The sequence below is a fragment of the Trichoderma citrinoviride genome, assembly GCF_003025115.1.
Source record: "Trichoderma citrinoviride strain TUCIM 6016 unplaced genomic scaffold BBK36scaffold_3, whole genome shotgun sequence".
Lineage (NCBI taxonomy): Eukaryota > Fungi > Ascomycota > Sordariomycetes > Hypocreales > Hypocreaceae > Trichoderma > Trichoderma citrinoviride.
The window spans coordinates 682,379-701,236 of record NW_020194711.1 but is presented as its reverse complement, the minus strand read 5'-3'; the positions used below and the strand labels follow the sequence as shown (position 1 = coordinate 701,236).

The 18,858-nt window shown below is 53.1% G+C and overlaps 6 protein-coding genes and 1 non-coding gene across 7 annotated transcripts; 1 reads left to right on the top strand and 6 right to left on the bottom strand.

Annotated features, from left to right (window-relative positions):
* Positions 1-274: 274 nt before the first annotated feature.
* BBK36DRAFT_1166534 (protein kinase) lies at positions 275-3,868 on the bottom strand (the record flags this gene model as incomplete). The annotated part of the gene is made up of 3 exons (XM_024894932.1): positions 275-979; positions 1,037-1,683; positions 1,960-3,868. The coding sequence occupies 3 exons, from the start codon at positions 3,866-3,868 to the stop codon at positions 275-277; spliced, it is 3,261 nt and encodes a 1,086-aa protein (XP_024751953.1).
* A 1,486-nt stretch (positions 3,869-5,354) lies between these two features.
* On the bottom strand, positions 5,355-6,556 carry BBK36DRAFT_1138734 (hypothetical protein; the record flags this gene model as incomplete). Its single annotated transcript, XM_024893261.1, has 4 exons — positions 5,355-5,488; positions 5,804-6,056; positions 6,107-6,284; positions 6,498-6,556. 4 exons carry the CDS (start codon positions 6,554-6,556, stop codon positions 5,355-5,357), a joined length of 624 nt encoding a protein of 207 aa, XP_024751952.1.
* A 1,329-nt stretch (positions 6,557-7,885) lies between these two features.
* On the bottom strand, positions 7,886-9,020 carry BBK36DRAFT_1166532 (hypothetical protein; the record flags this gene model as incomplete). Its single annotated transcript, XM_024894931.1, has 2 exons — positions 7,886-8,937; positions 8,999-9,020. 2 exons carry the CDS (start codon positions 9,018-9,020, stop codon positions 7,886-7,888), a joined length of 1,074 nt encoding a protein of 357 aa, XP_024751951.1.
* Positions 9,021-9,383: 363 nt separating this feature from the next.
* BBK36DRAFT_t42 lies at positions 9,384-9,455 on the bottom strand. Its single transcript has one exon. It is a non-coding gene; the product is annotated as a tRNA-Thr (tRNA).
* Positions 9,456-10,109: 654 nt separating this feature from the next.
* BBK36DRAFT_1113379 (glycoside hydrolase family 30 protein) lies at positions 10,110-11,549 on the bottom strand (the record flags this gene model as incomplete). Its single annotated transcript, XM_024889905.1, has 1 exon — positions 10,110-11,549. The coding sequence occupies one exon, from the start codon at positions 11,547-11,549 to the stop codon at positions 10,110-10,112; it is 1,440 nt and encodes a 479-aa protein (XP_024751950.1).
* A 1,559-nt stretch (positions 11,550-13,108) lies between these two features.
* On the top strand, positions 13,109-14,288 carry BBK36DRAFT_1166530 (hypothetical protein; the record flags this gene model as incomplete). The annotated part of the gene is made up of 4 exons (XM_024894930.1): positions 13,109-13,625; positions 13,721-14,013; positions 14,080-14,241; positions 14,274-14,288. 4 exons carry the CDS (start codon positions 13,109-13,111, stop codon positions 14,286-14,288), a joined length of 987 nt encoding a protein of 328 aa, XP_024751949.1.
* Positions 14,289-17,037: 2,749 nt separating this feature from the next.
* Positions 17,038-18,619, bottom strand: BBK36DRAFT_1166529 (hypothetical protein; the record flags this gene model as incomplete). The annotated part of the gene is made up of 3 exons (XM_024894929.1): positions 17,038-17,735; positions 17,954-18,025; positions 18,133-18,619. 3 exons carry the CDS (start codon positions 18,617-18,619, stop codon positions 17,038-17,040), a joined length of 1,257 nt encoding a protein of 418 aa, XP_024751948.1.
* Positions 18,620-18,858: the final 239 nt, after the last annotated feature.

The following is an 18,858-nucleotide window of genomic DNA, read 5'->3' as shown; positions in this document are numbered from 1 at the left end:
TCATATCCGTCATGGCGTCATGGGCCAGTGGCCGTATAACAAAAGAAAGAAGAAACCGCTATATGCAAAGCCAGAGGCTTTGGAAATTCAAACGACGGCCCATTGTATCCACTCGTACATATCCCGGTACAAGGGCAAAAGTAATCGGCATGCTCAGCATAGGCATCCTATGTTCTTTTGGGGATATATCCAGCCGCGTTGTTCTTCTGAAGCAGTGGCCTCTAAAAGAGTACAGAGCATGTCAAAATCTCTTTCAAAAAGGAGGAGTATCTCCTTACACATCCATCATGTCGAGATCGCTGGTGTCATGAGCGATGGAGATGGGAAACAGCTCCGAGGGGCCCCAGTTGCCTTCGTAGACAGTGGCGGGCGCATTGCGGTGCTCTGCCACCCACTGCATGCCTTCCAGGGCCAGGATCTCCTCGACGCGCGGTCGATCTTCAGGCTCCTGCTGCGTCATCCAGCGAACGATGGAATCGAGGGAGCTGGGGTGGAAGGCCTCAACCATAAATTCAGGAGGCTGGTGAAGTTCCGATCGCTTAAAAGAGCCAAACAAGTTGCCAGGGCTGCGTGTTCTCTCGGCCCGGAGATCATCGCTCATCGCGGACTCGGTCGGATTACCAAGTGCATCTCGCTGGACATCGCTTGACGGCGTCCAGGTGAGGCTCGGCACCTCGGAAAGATCACCAGATCTCAGAGCAACCCATGTAGGCCCGTTGTCGGGAAGCACCACATTGGCTGCGATTTCCAGAGTCATGAGACCCAGAGAAAAGATGTCGGCAGACTGGTCGGCTTTGCCTTCCAACATTTCTGGCGCCATGTATTCACGGTCGCCCTCAATGTCCAGATGCACGTCTTCAGAAACGGCCTGCGCCAACCCAAAATCGCCAATCTTGAGGACTCCTTCGAAGGTAACAAAGATGTTGGCTGGTTTCATGTCCAGATGCATGAATCCAGCGTCATGAATTTCCTTCAGTCCCTGGAGGTGATGTTAGCAGCTGGGCCGAGATCTCGAAAGAAGGCCACGTCAACTTACCAAGCAAAGATCTTGCAAGATCTTATAGATGCGGAAATCATCCAATCGACCAATCTGTCCGATGTTGGCCAAAAACTTATCCAGGGTTCCCTCTTCACAAAACTCGGTCTGTATATAGAGATGAAAGTTATGCTCCCAATCGTCGATATATTGCACGACATGCTCAGAATGTGCCAGGGCCCGTAGGATTCGAGCTTCGCGCAGCTTTGCATCCCTGTCCTTGGGGCCATGATACGGCTGCTTGCTCTTCTTGACGGCAAAGACCTGGCTCTTGGAGACCTGGCTCTCGGCAGGACTCTTCCTGGGGCTATCAGTTGGAGTGAAAGAAGATACAGAGGCATTCTGGTGATCCTGCTTGGTGACACGGTAGACCGTGGAAAACTCGCCCTTGCCAATCTGCTCAACCTTGTCAAACTTGGAATGGAGGCTGGCGTCCACGTCCACGTTGCTGGAGCGACCATTGACCGGCGTGACAAAGATACTCATGGATGATCGGAAATCTCGGGACGTGGTGGGCGTAACCGGTGGCGGCATGGTTGTGTCTCCCCGACCCTCCCCAGTGCGGGAGATGGACAAACGGCTGGCATCTAGTGGTAAGAGGCTGTCCTGGGGGGTCTGAGGGGTGCGTCTTCCATCGGCAGGGCTCGCTGATTCAACAAACATCATCTTAGTACATACTCTGGCTCGGGTTGACTTGAAAGATGCGCGACTAGATTGCGGCGTCGTCGAAGTTGTTGGAGGCTCAGCTTGGAGCGGCGGGGGCGCACTGAGCCCCCTCTGGGACCTTGCCCGTCCAAAAGAAGATAAGGAAAGAGGGTCGGTTGAAGATGCTTCGCAGTCCATGGGAGTAGATCGATCGGCCAGCAACTCTGCTCCTTCGACTTGGCTCCTTGGAACGGCGGACTCCTCCGGGATCGACTTACAGCTGATTGGTCGTGATGGTGTTGCCTTGACCGTTGACGAGGAGAGCGCAAAGGTTCGATTGGCACTTGGGCTCTCCTGAGAACTTTCACTAAGGCTGCTCAGGCCGCTGAAGCTTGGCGTCAAAAGATTCTTGGTCGGGGTTGGGGGGGCTTCTTCGCCTTCGGCGGAGGTTGCGAGGTCAAGACTATCGGCGAACAATTTCCGGTCGTCGCCATCAACGCTGAGAATGCTTCCACGGCGGGAGGCCATAGCGCTGCTGCGTTGGAAAATGGACAGACCTTTGGAAGGGTTGGCAACGGTATCGGGGGCACGAGCCAGGACGGAGGTTTGGAAGGGGGTGGAAGGAATGCCGCCGAACGAGTAGCGAGTGCTTCCCCTCTTCTTCCCAGAACTGCCTGTGGGCGGTGGGAAGGTTGCGAACGGGTTGATGTGCTTTTTGCACGGCGTATCAGGGGGCGCCATCTTCTTCTCAGCTTCCTCCTCCGGGTTTCGGTTGACCTTGGAAACGAGGCCGGTGGAGCTGAATGCGCCGACCCAAAGCTGGTGCGATTGGTTTGGCGTTGCGATGGCAGCCCTCTGCTCGATGAAAGATCGAGCGGTGGGTCGACTGGCCCCCGGGGGCAGGGACCTGGAAAATGGATGCGGCCGTTGCGCAACCTTTGCTGGCGCATAGAGCGACTGCTCCTCAGTCAAACTGTTGCCAGATGTGGAGGTGGTCAGCGTCTTGGACAGCGGGTGAGGCTGGTGATTCTTGTTCTCCGCGGTGGAAACGGCCGCGCTGGGCGCAAAGGGATTCTCTCGAACCGCTGACGGGGGCACGAATGAGTCAGTAGAGAGACGCGGGCGGTGCCTGACAGGCGTCGAAAATTCACCGCCAAGCTGCGAAAGCTGTCGCTCACCAGACCGTTTCCCCCATGAAGTCTTTTCACCGTAGCGTTGCTGCAACGTTGACCGCCGGAGAGACGAGGACCGTTTCGGAATGCTGGATGTAGAAGTATGGGACGCTAGGGCATCCCGTAGAGCAGCCCCCGAAATGCCAGAGAGCTCGTACTCAGCAAATGCGTCTTCGTGTATATCGAAGGCGCTCGGCGGCGACGCGCCCGAGCCGAAGACGTTCACATCTTCCGCCTGCACAGAGCTCACAATGCCGTGCAGGCTTCGTCGCTTGGCGACCGGGCTGCCATGGTTCGACTTGTCCAAGTTCATCGTTGCGTCGCTGCGCTTGAGGGCACCTGCCGTGGGAAGCATGGAAGAGTCGCTGATGGAATCCAGTGTCTTCAGAAACGAAAACTGAGGGGCCTGCGCAAGGTCAGATTGCACACTATGTCGAGTCGATCTTTCGATGGCCTTTCGCGGAACAGAGCGGCTGGGAGTGTCGTTAATGCCGTTGTTGTTTTCCTGGTCGAAGAACCTAGGGCCCCGTGGAGGATAAGTTGGCGACTGCGAGGAGTTCGAGTTTCCCGAATCAGGCGTGGCGCTCAAGGCCCGCTTCAACGGGCTCTTTGAGGACGCTCGTGTCCGGGTGATTCGTGAAGGAGTTGTGATTTTCGAGCTTTTAGTAGAGCCAGCTCGGAGCGAAAGTTTGACACCTGGCCGAAGGGGTGTTTGCGCAGGTGACAGGGACGGGGCACTGGAAGAAACCGTCGAGCTGACAGCTGGCGGAGCCGATTGCGGAGGCCTCAGCACTGGGCGTTGTTGGAGTGGTGTGGTAATGATCCGTCGGCACGGAGAATGTGAGCCCTGTCGTGCCCTATCTGAACCTTGAGAGCTTGTTCGTGGAAGGAGTTTGGAGGGCGATCGTGACATGGACCTTCGAAGATTGCGCACCGTGGTCGGGTCCATATGATGGACGTGGGTGGGCGAGGGCAGTGCCAGAGTGCCACCACCGCCGCCGTTGGAGAAGGACATGGCACTGGAATGAACGCAGTGCAAAACAATGCTCGCTGGTTGTCCTTCCTAGGGTTATAAGAAAGGCGTGGCCCAAAGAAATAGGACGGGGAATGTCGATGGTACTGAATGCGTCTGATGCGGAGCGTAGTTTCGGATTAGCAGGTCTCCTCGTAACGGGCGATGTATAAAGTGCGCTTGTAGATGATCTTGTCGGTTTGGCGGTGTCTCTAAGATGGCCAGGAATATGCGTGCATCACGCCAAGATATAATATGCGCAAAAGACAAACAATAAATTGGACCCCGTGAGGGAACGAGGTCTGAAATGCTTGGGAAACGAAAATCCGGTCAAGATGGCTTGCGTTGTGTGAACCGCAGCAGAGGTCGAAGTATAGAGAAACAGCACACAAAGATGGAGATGTCCTGGGGAGGGCTATGCCTGGTGTTTAAGAAGTAAACGAGAGACAAGCCGTGAAGATGCTCAACGAGCGGGTCGCAGTGCAGGATACCAAAAGAGCGTCTTATCCAGTACGGCCACTACAGCATGCTCTTCGATCGGCGGCAAGCAGGCGGGGCCGAGAGTCAAAAGAAGGCCCAACGATGCCAGCAGTCCAACAGGCAGGTCGACGGCTCAGAACACGGAGCAATGGCTGATGTTGGCCAGAGGCAGCCACAACATGGCGTTGCCGACGGAACGAAGAGGCAGGAAACGCAGACAGAAGAGAAAAATGGTGCTCACGATGCGCAGGTGCCCGGCGCAGGATCGCAGATGTCGCCCGCCTGTGCTTGAAATCGGTTGACGTGTAGATATAACGATGGCGGATGCGCCTGCGTCGATCAATAGTCGGCTTGGGAGGATCGCAAGGCCAATGTTCCGCAGGGCCAATTCTGTCGCCCCGGATGCCTCTCAGGCGCCACCCCTTGTTCAGTCGTCGGTCGCTCGCTCCTAGTATCGTCGTCTGTCCTGCTCTGTAAGGTACTGTATTGTGTGCGGCGACTCGGGTAGCGGTTCGAGACTGGCTTTGGGAGCGCAGCGGCAGTTCCCCTCAGTGAGCGGCGTTGGGTTTCGGCACGGCAGTGACTCAATTGCGAGACAGAGTAAAACAAAGGCACGACGCAGGGAGGGAGTGAAAATCCAGGTCGGGGGCTGGATGGTATGCGGAGGTCCAAGTCGAAGGCGAAGGCGCTGACGGAGCCTGAAGGGAGGGCGAGTGCGAGTACGAGCACATGGAAGTTGCTCGACGGTGACGGGTTAGAGCTGGCAAGAGCTGGCTGGGCCCTCCTGCCTTACGTCGACGTTGGCGGTACTTCGTACTTTCCCAGTTCCCAGAGTGTTTAGTGGTGCGGGAGGCGCAAAAGGCGCGACTGAGCTCCTGCATTGTTTATCATCTTACCCAAGGCGGTCTAGCGCGACACGCGGAACGCGTTCTTCAGCCAGCCGTGGTGGGGCCCATTTGGCCACGGCCCCTGTTGTCCGCCCGGCAGAATTTGGGCCCCATCAAACCCATCAACCCATGTCCAGGTCGAGCCCTGCAGATCCGGGCCACGAGATGCATCGCTGCACCCAGCAGATCTTCAACTTTCGGGGCCCTTTCAAGAGAATAACTGAAAGGATGCTGTAGATATCGAGCGAATACGTATCTTCAGCATAATTCAACCGAGCTTCTCACTCGCTAGGGCCACGGCATCCCATCAGCAGTCATACGATATATCCTGCCTTCCATTGCAACGGGCAAGACATTGCATTTCTGGCATCCCACGGCTTCTGCTCAATCCCCACCTCGCCTCTTACACAGCTTTCGTCACGGACACTTCAGTCTCTCAACACCCTAAACCTCCATACACGCGTACGGCGCACAGTTCAACCCGTCCACCACCCAACACAGTCACGGAGCAGCACCGCCTCAGGCCATGTACGCATTGGCAGTATCAAGTTGCCGCACTACTCGTACATACATTCCTCCCTGATGTTTGGCGTTGCATCGGTCAAGGCGCCCGTGAAACAAGCGCCCGGGCACAATTCCGTGTTTCCAACAGCCGCATCTGACGCACCATCACGGCCCAGGAAGACACCCAGAGTGATCGCTGGCGGACGCAGGAACGGCGCCTCAACCGTGGGCGGATCGTTGATCAAGGTGACATGGATCGATGGCACCTTACGATGGCTTGGAGAGTACTTGGCATGCGGGTTGCAAAAAACACCGCCGGTCTATCATATAAAATTGTAGGTGATGGGCGGCGGTGTTTTCTGCCACCCACTTTGCTTGGATACATCCCGCCCATCTCTGGTCCTCCCTGCATATCTGTTTCAGCCTTCTCGTCTTGCTTCTTTGCTTGCTTTTCAAGCTTTTGAAACTTTTGATCGCCTTTGCCACTGCTCGTCCCCCAGCCGTCAGGGTTCAGGCCACATGCAGGTGGCACGCCGGTGTGCAAAGTGCTGCAAGCATGAAGAATGGAGGTCAATGTTCCGCCGACTCAGCCGCCATGCAAGAGACAAACGCCGACCCTCTCTGTGTGCGTGTCGTTCACTTTTGTCTCCTCTGCCGATGTATGTCTCTCTCTGCAAACCCAGCCTCCTCTGTCGACTCACTAACGAGCAAACCATTGCCACCTCGCTCATCGACCAAAACAAAACGGCGTCATTGTTTACTTTGGCCACTCGAGAAGCATGCGGGACCTGTCGCCACTGTTTTGTTTTGATAGCAGCATCTTGCCTCGGGCGCTGTCAACCGGACAACACAGCCCACAGCTCCCCGCCCATACAAACGGGACCCCTATTTTCGCATTTCTCGTGCTTTCGCAGAAGTCCCACGACTGAGGCTAGAGTTGGTGTCACGAGTCAGGCTACCTTCCAGCCCACCAACAAACATGCCTCCGTCACTGCCTGTGCAAAGTACTCCTTCCAAGTCTATGTTTTGTAAGGGAAAAGGCCCTCCCCTTGATAAGCCTCAATGCTCATTTCGCTTGCTCGGGTCGCCATTCCGGGCCCGGTCAGTTGGTCTGTACATAACGGCACATTTCATTTCCAGCCCGATTGCGCTCAAGGGAAAAGTGTGAGTGTAAGTGCATGTACGCCACTTCAACTGTTGGCTCACCAAGGGCGAGGTCTCACCATCGCGGTGTTCTGGATTCGTGCGAATACCTCTCCCTTCCCTCTGTGAAAACTTTTCAGGCGATATATCTAGTAGTATTCGAGTAAACACTTGGAATCATGCCATGCTTGGTGGAAGCCACCTACTAGAAGGACGGGCCACTCTTGTGCAAAAGTGAGACTGGCGACATCTCTTGGTCTCACAATGGGCGTACTCTCAACTCTGTGGCGGCCAAGGCTGTTGGGCGCAAAGCATTCGGACGTGGTAAAAAAACGAACCCTCATTTTCAAAGGTACTACACAAAGCTACGGATCTTTCTTTATTCGATATGTCTTGTAAGTGATGGGTACCCTAACTGCAAAGTAGTTGCTGTAAGGGTTTGATGTCAGTCCCAGTTCGAACAGGAGCTGGACAAGCCCAAGCACGGCCTACCCTACAGCAGGTGACAGAAATTCGCATTTGGCTCTGATAAGGAAGACTTTACGAAATACGCGGCATAATTATTGACGTGAATAGATAAAGAGATGTTTTCTCCCTAGATTTAACCACTGATGTCGTGATGCTGTCTCTCATGATTCGTCAACTGGCGCTTCGCACCATGCTGAGATATCCGGAACTGGTGTCTCCTGATTGTCCTACAGCAAACCGTATCCTGTCAACTGTATAGGAGTATATGACGTTTGACTACACACCAAGTACTTCAATGATGCGGACAAACGCTCCGCACAAGATGGGGATGACTATGCCATTAATTCTTGTGCGTGTCAGTATCTTGCGGGCAGAGCTCCGGTTCATCATGCGACTCCCAGCTTCTAATAACTTATATGATTATCTACTATACTCGCCAGTTACCACCTATATATATTATGCGTTTAATACAACTCCATCTTCTCCAGGTGAATCAACCCGTTCGGAGGCTGTCTCCCATGTCAGTAACTATCACAAGCTAAAGATGCAATTCTTCACTCACCGGAATGAACTGGCGTAACTTGACGCCCGCCTGGCGAAACACCTCTGCCGCCTCGGTATCCATGCTATACCCATGAGCATACACCACCTCCGCGATGCCGACCTGACAGATCTTAATACTGCACGTCAAGCACGGACACGTATCGCAGTACAGCACGGAGCCCTCCCTGATGCGCTCCCGCCCGGCCTCGAGGAGCGCATTCTCCTCTGCGTGGATGCACAGGCACGTGGCCAGCCCGACGCCGGAGCTGTTGCCCTCGTTGCAACGGGGACAGCCGCCGTCGGCGCAGTTCCGCAGCCCGCGCGGCGTGCCGTTGTATCCGGTGCTGATGACGCGCCGCTCTCGCCCGACCAGGACGCAGCCGACCCGGCGCTTCATGCAGTTGGACCGCTGAGAGGCCAGAGACGCCAGCGCCATGAAGTACGTGTCCCAGCCGGGCCGCATGCGGTCCGGGTTGGGGATGTCGAGCTTGCCCAGCGTTGCGTAGAGATGGGCTAGGGAGGAGGACGTGTTGAGCAGCCTGACGGTGGCCCGCGAGATGAGCGGCTGCAGGCCCGTGGTGGGGTCGTAGAGGTGCACGTCGTTCTGCGCGACAAAGTCCTCGAGGCTGATGCCGGCTTGCGAGGGCTGGTTGGAGCGCTGCTGGAAGCGCCGCCAGCGCACGGTGAGCGGAGCGTCGATGGAGATGAGCAGGAAGAAGGGTCGCCGGATGAAGACGTCCAGCACCTTTTCCGTGGGGATGTCCGTCGTCACAAAGCGGCTGCGCCATCGCCGGGTGACGAAGTCCAGCAGCTCCTCGGCCGTGGCAAAGACATGAGAGGAGGAGGAGGTGCTGCCATTGCTCGCCGCGAGGGCATTGGAAGAGGTTGCATTGCTGCTGCCGTCGGATGATGAAGAGGGAGATGATGTCTTGTCCGCGGGCTGCTGCTGGTCTGAGACTGACGCAGGGGGAGTCTGCAGGTACAGGTGCTTGAAGCCGTGATGCTCAACCAGATACTGCGCCACCGTCTTCTTGCCTGAGCAGATGCCTGGATGCCCGGTTAGTTGCTGTGCTTGCTTGAAGCATTGATCGTTGTACAAAGCGCGTACTGCCACAGATTCCGACGAGCATCGTGTACTTCAGCCCGCAAAACCGCGAGCTTGGTTTGAGTTACACTGAGCCTCACTACTGCAGAATGAGGACCAAGTCTGATGGACGTCGGGTTCAAAATATTTCAAGGCGGCATTGATAGGTGGGGCGATGCGGAGGATAGTAACACCTGCGTTCAGCGATTAGGTATGGAGGAGAGCTACAAAACCTTACAAACAATGCGTTGCTGAAACCTACAATCTTACGGAAAGGCAATTAGTATGTGGGAGAAAGCAAACAAAAAGACATGTGATCAGTCTGAAGATTACGGAATCATCGAGATTGGCAGTAAAGTCGATAGAAGCAAAAGAGTAACATGAGAGTGCAAAAAAGAAGCAAAAAATATGCCCTCACACAGATTTGAACTATGGACCTTCGCATTACGAGTGCGACGCTCTACCCCTGAGCCATAAGGGCATTTGACAGCGAATTCTGGGCTGTGGAGCTCAGATTGCTGCATGATGACTGATGAGAATTGTAGCCCTATATACCTTTGCGATTTCCATCTTCAACCCCATCTTGGCTCCCAGGACTCCAGGTTGAATATGATGCAGCCATGCTTTACATCATTTTCGTTCCGAATAATGAGATATCTCGTGGCGAATGTAATGCTTGATGTCTATTCATCCAAGCTTTAAGCGCAATATTCGAGTGCTGGTGAAGGTGGAAGCTACACGTAACTTTCAAGTTGTCTTACACAGCTTCGCCGGTTACATTAGCCAAGGGATCTTGCTCGTTTTCCCCTGCATGTCAAAGTATCAGTCACTCTAGAGTCGTTCTCCTATCTAGGAGGTAAGAGCACCCTTCTGCAGACCAATTGTAAATAAGAATACAAAACCTAATGATAATAACATTACTGCTCCATAACAAGTAGCTAGTATATCAACATGTGCGCTCGCGGGCTAGGATGCCACAAAAATGCATCTATATACACGGTTCTGCATACAAAACTTGTTGCCTCTCAGCATTGGTTGCTAATATTGCCCAGGCTACGGGCATGTAGTATAAAGCTCTTGGGATGCCACTATGCACAACTTTCAACTCCACGTAAAATCACACTGCCCACTCTCATCATTGCAACACAACGCCACTGACCTCAAAGGTCTGCACTTGTCCACTCGAAAAAGACGCAGAAAACTTTCCGTTGTTGATCTTTGTATCTGTGTAGCTTCTGTACTGGTCTCCCCCGCCGGTCTGGGTGCTCCATCGTGGCACTGTTGCGCCATTGCTGCCCGCAGTCCTGGCACGAGTAAGGTCAAAGGTGATGGTCTGGGCACTGCCCCAGTTTGCGGTGACAATGACAAGCTTCTGAGAACCAGCGTCGTAGGCAACGGCGGTATTGGCATCAGGCGTCGTCAAGATCTGCATTCCCTGTCTGATGTGGCGGGTGAGTTGCGCAAGGACAAAGTACTTGGTGCTTGCCGACGAGAGCGTCAAGTGGTCATTGTCACCCACGATGAGCCCCCAGCCAGCGCCGTCAATGGCCTGCCAGTAGACCCAAGCAGTGGGATGGAGCCAAGTGAAGTCGAGGAGCAGGTTTTGGTACATGGATTTTCCACTGGCATCCGAGTCACCGTATTCGCTGTTCCAAAGCCGCTTCCCGGCCTGGCTGGCGAGGCTATAGAGAGTGTCACGCCTTCCACCACCGTCCTGGTAGCCATGGACATTGATACGCTTCACAATGTTCCGTGTAGAACTGTTGAAGCCGTTCCAAGTAGAAATAGCCAAGTCGTAAGTGTTCTCGTCGGACGATGCCACAAACGACGACAAGCCACGCGACGACAGCTCTGTGTTCAGATAACCAATCACCGTAGCCATGGTCGACACATCGAAATGGCAACCTTCTTGCGTACCGTCAGCTGTCCACCAGCTGGAAGACGGCTCATTGAATGCCTCGACTGATTGGAACTGGATCCCCCAGCTCTGTTGAGCATGCTGAGCAATATCGGCCAGATAAACAGCGTGATTCTGATAGTTCCACGACTGGAGGTTGTCGCTCGAGCCGCTCCCCGACGGATTGTGGTTATTGCACATCCACCACATGGGGGAGTTGGAGAAGAGCTCAAAGATGTTGGCACCGTTCGCTTTGGCCTTCTGGAGCATTGCTCGCTGATTCGCATCGACATTCCAGTTCCAGCTCGATGAAGAAGGATCGGAGCTGGCCCAGTCGAGCCAGAAGCCGTCCATCTGTCGGGAGGGTTTGATGTTTGGTGAGACTACCATGGTGGAACCATCGTAGCTGTTGTTGCTACATGCGCCAGCGTTGTATCGAACAATGTTGAAGCCCAAGCCGGGCAGAGTTTGGCCATTGACGGCTTGGTTGTTTCTGCTGAAGAAGACACTGGCCAGATCATCTCGGTTGCCAAAGGCTTTTGCCCACCACGCGAGCGATACACCCCAGCCTTCCCAGGTACCCCAGTTGGAGGTTGGATCGATGGAAAGCGTGGTGTCAGCCCTGGCTCTCTGGGAAAGCAGAGCAAGGGCTAGAGACGGAAGGACAATGGTTCGCATGATGATTCAGCGGGCCAGCAGTGGTGATACTGTGAAATGCACGATGCAGATTGCATCTGCCGTGTCCAGTTGGTGATGCTGAGCTCATTCTTATATCTCGCGCAAAAAGCTAAACCTACCTGACCAAAAGCTCGCCTTTTCGGAATTTTGGCTGCACTTGCGGTGCAACATAGAGTATCATCGGATCAATACGATCTCGCCATGAGCATTCTTGTCATGGGCTCGCTTATAGCGGAGCAAAGGCTATATATTTAGGCAGAACGGGAGAGGTGAAGATCATGAATGGTATTCTGTCTGTTTTATAATGAGAGTTTCCTATTCGAGCGGTTATGGTATATGCAAGACCACAAGCTGTTTCCTCTTTGGCTACGCCCCTTTGTTCATGACGCATCATGTAGCCTTGTTAGTCCACGGAATCGTATCATGACGGCAGGTTGAAGGCGCAGGATGACAACAATAGCGAAGAAATGCTCCAATTGCTAGTCCTGGATTTCAAGCAAACTCCGCTTGTCCGCTACCAGGCGAGCTTTGTATGCCCCGGTCAATGTGCTAAGCTGGAACAACACATGTGCCTCCCGTCCATCATAGAAGCTCAATGGACGAAAATGGCAGACTCGACTTCTAGCCCATGATCTCATACGGGCCGAGTTAGAATCATAAAGTCCGAGTTACTTAGGTGTATATCAAGACACTCTCGCAGCCATCGTCCCGCTGACGGCTTGCTTGTTGCCGCCTTAGTGGGGATGGACCAGGGTCAGCAGCCGTGTATAAACGCCCTGTGTCTGCTACGCTCTCCAGTAATACTACTACTTCCTTTCATTCTCTTCTTCATCATGCATCATTGTTCGTCCATTCTCTGTCATCATTCCCGGATTTTGTTAGCTATCTTTACTGATCTTGGAGAATCAAGAGATACGAGCAACCGAAGGAACATTCGAAGAAACTGAAGGAGCTCAACGCTGTGTATACTGGAGAGCATCACTTCGATGCTCTGACACGCTCATCGTACATTTCTGATTACCTGTTCCTTCTGACGGTATATACCGCCATTGACTTATGAACCCGAATTTTATCGCTTGAGATTATATCACTGTGATGAACATTGTTTCTCTACAAAACAATTGGTATCAGCGGCATCTACCCTCATATGCTTGTAAGTCAAGCCAAATGCCTCATACAGGGTTTGTGTTTAGGTGAAGGTGAGGCCTGGCCGTTGGTCGCCTCTCCATAAATATGCGGCCTCTTCATGCAACCATGCCTTTCGCGCCAGGATCCAAGCCAATGGAGGCATCGCCTCACCGTCCAACACGACCATTATGCGACCAGTAATTATCACAGTACCCGAGAATGAGGCTTTTGGATAGAGTTGGTGTTGCTGCCTGCGGATATCCGTGGCAGTGCCTCTCGTACCCTCACAACGCAAAACTTGGGAATCTTCTACTCTATTCTTGTTTCCTTTCTTTATAATATTATTCCATTACCATCACCTTTTGTATAACCATACTTGTCTACTTGTGAGTTGGATACACGTGGGAGAGGGTTGAACTCATCAGCCAGTCATGCACCGCTTCTTGAAGCGGTTCTCCCCCAACTTCCCAGGCAAAGGGAGCGACGACAACATGAAGATGAAGTCAATTGGCGCAAACGGAAACCCGCTCTCTACCGTGCAACGCACAAAAAAGGCCACCCAGGATGATTTGCGGTCTCAGAATCCTCTTCCGCAGGTCACTGCGTCATCCGCACAACCTGTCCAAGAGCGCATCCACGGGTTAATAGAGCTCATCAGCCAGCCGTCCGATCGGAGCGATGCCGTCGACATCATCGCTATTCACGGGCTCAACGGACACCACGAAAACACATGGACCGATGAACAGACGGGGTTCAACTGGCTGAGCGACCCGTCTTGTCTTTCCAAGGACATCCCAAACGCCAGAATCCTCAGCTATGGCTACAATTCGATTACCTACTTTAGTCGCAGCAATGCTGATATCCGCGACTTTGCCTCAACGCTGCTCGCTGCGCTGCGAGCCAAAAGGAGGACAAGCGCCGAGCAACAGCGGCCTCTGGTCTTCATCTGTCACGACCTCGGTGGTTTAGTGTTCAAACAGGTGCGTCCTTTAAGTCACTCCGCATCATTTGAGAGACGCGTTCTGAACAATGGCAGCTTGTAGTCAGGGGCCATGAGCAAGATAGTTTCTATGGGCCAATGCTCGAAAGGATACGGGGTGTCGTATTCATGGCAACGCCTCATAGGGGATCAAACCTCGGCTATTGGGACAGCATCGGACCGCGACTTATTCGAGCAGCAAGTCTTGGCTTCAAGTGTAACACGAAGCTCATCAAGGATCTGAAAGTGGACTCGGAGATGCTGAAGCGCATCTCGGACTCGTTTGCCTATCGCGGAGCATCTCTCAAGATACGAAGTTTTTATGAAACAGAACGCATGCCGCGCCATACTCGCTGTGTAGGTTGTTTCATCCACAACCTTATCCCTTTAGTCACCAATTCACGTCTCATTTTCATTTTCTAGATTGTAGACAAGGACTCTGCTAGGCTAGGATGGAGCAACGAGCTTGACATCGCATCGCCGTCGGATCACTCCAGTATTTGCAAATTCAAGTCGCGAGACGATCCAAGATACGAAGTGGTCATCTCCGAAATACTCGACATTATTGGCGCAGCGGAGGACGATGTCGCTCGTGAGTTTTGACTTGCGACGACCAGGTGACTCGGTCCTAACTCTCTTTCCCACCATAGCATTTACTGCCAGAGAAAGAAGCTGTATGCGGCAACTGAACTCGGAATACATGAGCCATCTCGATCAGATTGACGACCCGGTTCCACAAACATGCGAATGGATTCTCTCACACGAGACATGGAAACAATGGCGGTCCTACCCCGACTCATCTCTGCTTTGGATCACGATGAACGCAGGCTGCGGAAAGTCTGTCATGGCCAAATTTCTCGTCAACTATTTCCAGAACCGCTGCGATAAGGACACAGCCAAGAGCCTCGCCTACTTCTTCTTCATGGATGGTGTGGCAGGACGAAATAATGCATCTGCTGCTGTCTCAGCGCTCCTACACCAGCTCTACTCTTCGCAAATCGTCTTCTCAAGCATGCGGTGACAAGATTTATCAGTGCTCCAAGCCATGTCTTCAACAGCTTCTCGACTTTATGGACGGTTCTCGTCAACAGTCTTTACGATATCGAGCGAAAAGAAGTTCTCTGGATCTTAGACGGGCTGGACCAATGTGAGAAGCCGTCCCTTGGAAAGTTGATAGACTCAGTCGCCAGCCTCATAAAGCAGCCAACAACAACCAAGTTGAAGATGATCATTCTGAGCCGCCCAACGAACCGGATGCAGCATGCCTTGGGGCTCTTTTCCGGCACGCCGCCGCCTCGTCCCGGCTCCAGCAATATGCTTAGGCTTGTGGGAGAAAACGAGTGCGATGCGCTGAACGAAGATATCCACCGGTTCGTTCAATGGAAGATTGACCAGCTCGCATCCGACCCTACGCTCCCAGAGGCCACTATGAACCGCCTGCGAGAGAAAGCTGGTCGAAGGCGCAGATTACACTTTCCTCTGGGTATCCCTCGTCATGAAGGCTGTTGAGGATTCAGTAATAGATGGCATCTCTGAGTCAAAATTGGAGAAGCTGTTTCAATCAACGACGATCTACGACGTCTATTGCCACCTCCCGAAAGAGACGTGCAGCGTCAACCCCGAAAAGACACGGAAGCTTCTGACAATCCTCCTGGCAGCGGTCAGGCCAATGACTGTGGACGAAATGTGCGCGGCGGTGGAAGTGGACGGGGATGATCCCGATACGACAGAAGCGCATGTTCCACGGCAGCAGAAAGCTAAAAAAGTACAAGGCGCCAGACTTGAGCAGCAATGGCATGATCTAAGCCCTCAGCCTCGGCCCAGAACCCAATCTCTTCAGACGCTTGAACAGCAGCTTCATAAGCCTTTCGGCAGCCATATCCGCCAGCTATGTGGTCACTTTGCCAGAATAAGGCGTGGCAAGGTCTACTTTGTCCATCAGACTGCACGCTCTTTCTTGACCAAGGCAACCTCTGGGCCAAATGAGAGGCCAGGAGAGGCAAGGACTACTAAGCTTTGGAGGCCCATACAAATGGAGCATGCAAACCTCACCCTGCTCCAAATCTGTGTGGCGAACCTGAGGATGGTTGAACGAGACGAAAGCCATTGCACGAGTCGGTTCCTGGACGATACGCAAATTACAAAGTATCTGGACACATGTCGGGAACCTTCGTCAACAGCATTCTTTCTATATGCAGCAAAGCACTGGGTGAAGCACTACAATGGCCTGCGGAAGACGCTCAATAACTGCTATGACGAACTGCTTCAACCCGAACACCAGTCTTTTCGAGACTTGGATCATTGTTCACAAATCATGGCTGCTAGAGCACAGAGCAACTATTTGTAGCTCCGAGGCATGCGAATCGCCAAACTTGTCCGCGCATATCGAGCAGATTTGCTTGGAGAAATCTCAGCTCGACCGGACTTTTGACGAGCGCTTCCATATCCTTGAGAAATGGGCGCATCAACCGCAAAACGTTGCGTCAGACAAAGATGCGATTGAGACCCTACAGACAATTGGGCAAACTTATTGGAGGCTGAGAAGCGCCTTTGACGACTACGTTGGCAATCCTGCTCGATTGATGCATCGCTACCGGATGAATGATGTGGTCAAGCTGGTCAATGAAATCCAGACAACGTATCTCAAACCCATGAGAAGCCAACTCGAAGAGCTCAACAGGCTACGAGATGAGGCTTTTTGAGAAAGATCCGGAGCTTGAGCGGAGGCTGACCGAGCAACACCCATCCGAACATCACTCGGAGCATGCCAGCCCTAGGTCCCATCGAGGCTGCCGACCGACAAGCCAAGAAAGAAGTAGATTTTGCACAAGGCACTCCTCCACTTTGGCCTCTTCGCCCCGGACGAAGCGGACCTCGAGGAAGACGAGTTCCTGCGCGATCACATGCAGTTGCACATTGGCGCAGAGACACGTCGACGTCGATCTTCCCGAGCTGTCGAGCTTCAAGGAGCGACTCTGGGGCGATCGTAGCCATGCTGCTATGCGGATGATAGAGAACCGCCGTGGTTGAACTTGGGAAAGTTGAACAAGGTATTGCTTTTTGTTTGACTATGGAAGTTTTGGGTATCTGGTTCTCTTAGGCGTTGTGAAGATACCATGAAGAAGAGTTTTGCAGTCAAGTTTGCCGCAAGAAAGAACAATTTTCGATAAACTTATCATAGCCATGATTCATCCCTCTATCATAATGAATGCTGAAAGCAGCATCGGTAGCAAGACTGAGCCAGACTCCAACCGTGTCTCTCTAGAACGGGCATATCATCCCAATCCACCCAAAGAGTGATCACATTCCGCAAAACAGCCCAACAAAGAACCGCTGCCTCAGCCAAAAAGACAGAGAAAGCCATTATTTTGAGACCACATCTCATTCAACCTCGGTCAACGACGAAGGAACAATCGTCCTCTCCTCCCTCCGCATCTCCCACAACGATTGAGGCTCAATCACCTGGCACGGCAATCGCAAGTAGTAGATGGCATCTCCCATGTAGCAAATCCTCTCCTCCACCCGCTCAAAGCACACGGAAAGATCCTGCCAACCGGTCTGCGAGACGACAGCTTTCCACGCGTCGACAACCTCGGAAGTGAGGTACAGACCGATATCCCAAGTGCCTCGCCAAGTAATGGAGGGTCCCTCGTTCGACTTCCGATACACGAAAGCACACGCCTGTCCCTGCTCCTCGCCATTCCACAGCACCAATGTATCCAGCACGGGCATTCTCATCGCAATCCTTGCCGCTTCACGCATTAGAGCAGCTGCTTCCGCGGGGGATCCCGAGTTCAAGGTCGGGGATGTCAGACACAGGGATCGTAATTGCGGCCAGTTGTAGGCTTCGAAGCAGTACGAGAAAAAGACCTTGGCGTCAAACAAAAGCCACACCCAGATAACTTCGTACGCAACGCTTAACCAAGCAAATGCCTCAGTGATGATGGGCATCACTACCTCTTCAAAGCCGCTATAGCCGGGTATTTCGTTCAACGCGTCGGATAGCTCACCATTGATGTTTTCGAAAATGACTAGCCTTCGTATGCTTGTTTGGGGAGCGTCAATGTCCAGCTGTAGGTCTATAAATGTATGTTAGCCTCAAGCAGTATGCGCAAGGATAGACAGGGGCCGGTTTCATTGCAACTGGCAGGGCCGTTCGCGGTTGAAAGGAACCAAGAGTCATCAACGCACCTGAGTTCATCTCGAATATCACCAAAAATGCATAATACCAGGTTCGCCATGGCTCATATATAAACTCTTCTAAGCAGGGCATATTCGCCAACAGCTTGGTCATGACCGAAGGGATGATACAGCGCCGGAACGAACGGCGTATCACGAAGCTGGTGACGATCGGAGCAGGCGGCGATTCCTACCCGCCGGTATTTCGCACCATCGAGAAGACTCGCCATATATAACTCGGTAACGGGGTCTCAGTCCGGTGGCCGTCGGTCCAGCCATGCTCAGGGTCGTGCGGACCAACGGGAAATTTCAACCTTTCCATAGGGGCTCCGTAGTAGTAATGCTTATACCAATGCATGTAGTCGCTGTCGGAATACGCGTTGAGCTCCAGCTTGATTCCTTTGCCCGCCGGCCGCGAGGGCCAAGAGCTGAGGACCCGTAGAACCCTGTAAATAGAAGCGATTACGAGACCCGTGTTGAGACCAACATCTATTAGGTCTTCGTGCTCTTGGCACAGACTGCAGTCGTAGAGGAGGAGGCTTATGTTCAGACGGATGTGTTGCACACGATCTCGTCTATCCTGTGTGATCATTCGTGGCAAATGATGTATGTCGTCGTTCCCCAGAGTGATCTGTCGCAGGTTTTCCGTCTCAATCACCGACCGCCATTCTGTGCAAACGGATGCGAGCGAGGCCCAGCCAGGGTGTTTTACACGTGCAATCACCACTAAGATCGATTGTCGGATCTCCCATGGCAGGCCAAACCAGGTTCCGCCAATATGCATGGTCTTCAGCTGCAGACCGGGAGTAGAGGATGGAAGGTGATGAGCAGAGAGTCGCTGACAGCTTGCGAGGATCGTGGTGGAAGACAGACAGTCGATAGCCTCCTCTGCCGGCAAGTCTGGAAGCAAAGAGATAAATATGCTGCGAGCAAATTGCTTTCAGACTGGCGCGTCTTGTTGGTATTCTCAACGAGACTCCGGGATAAGAAACAAGAGCAAGTTTGTATGGTGAAGGGTTTGTT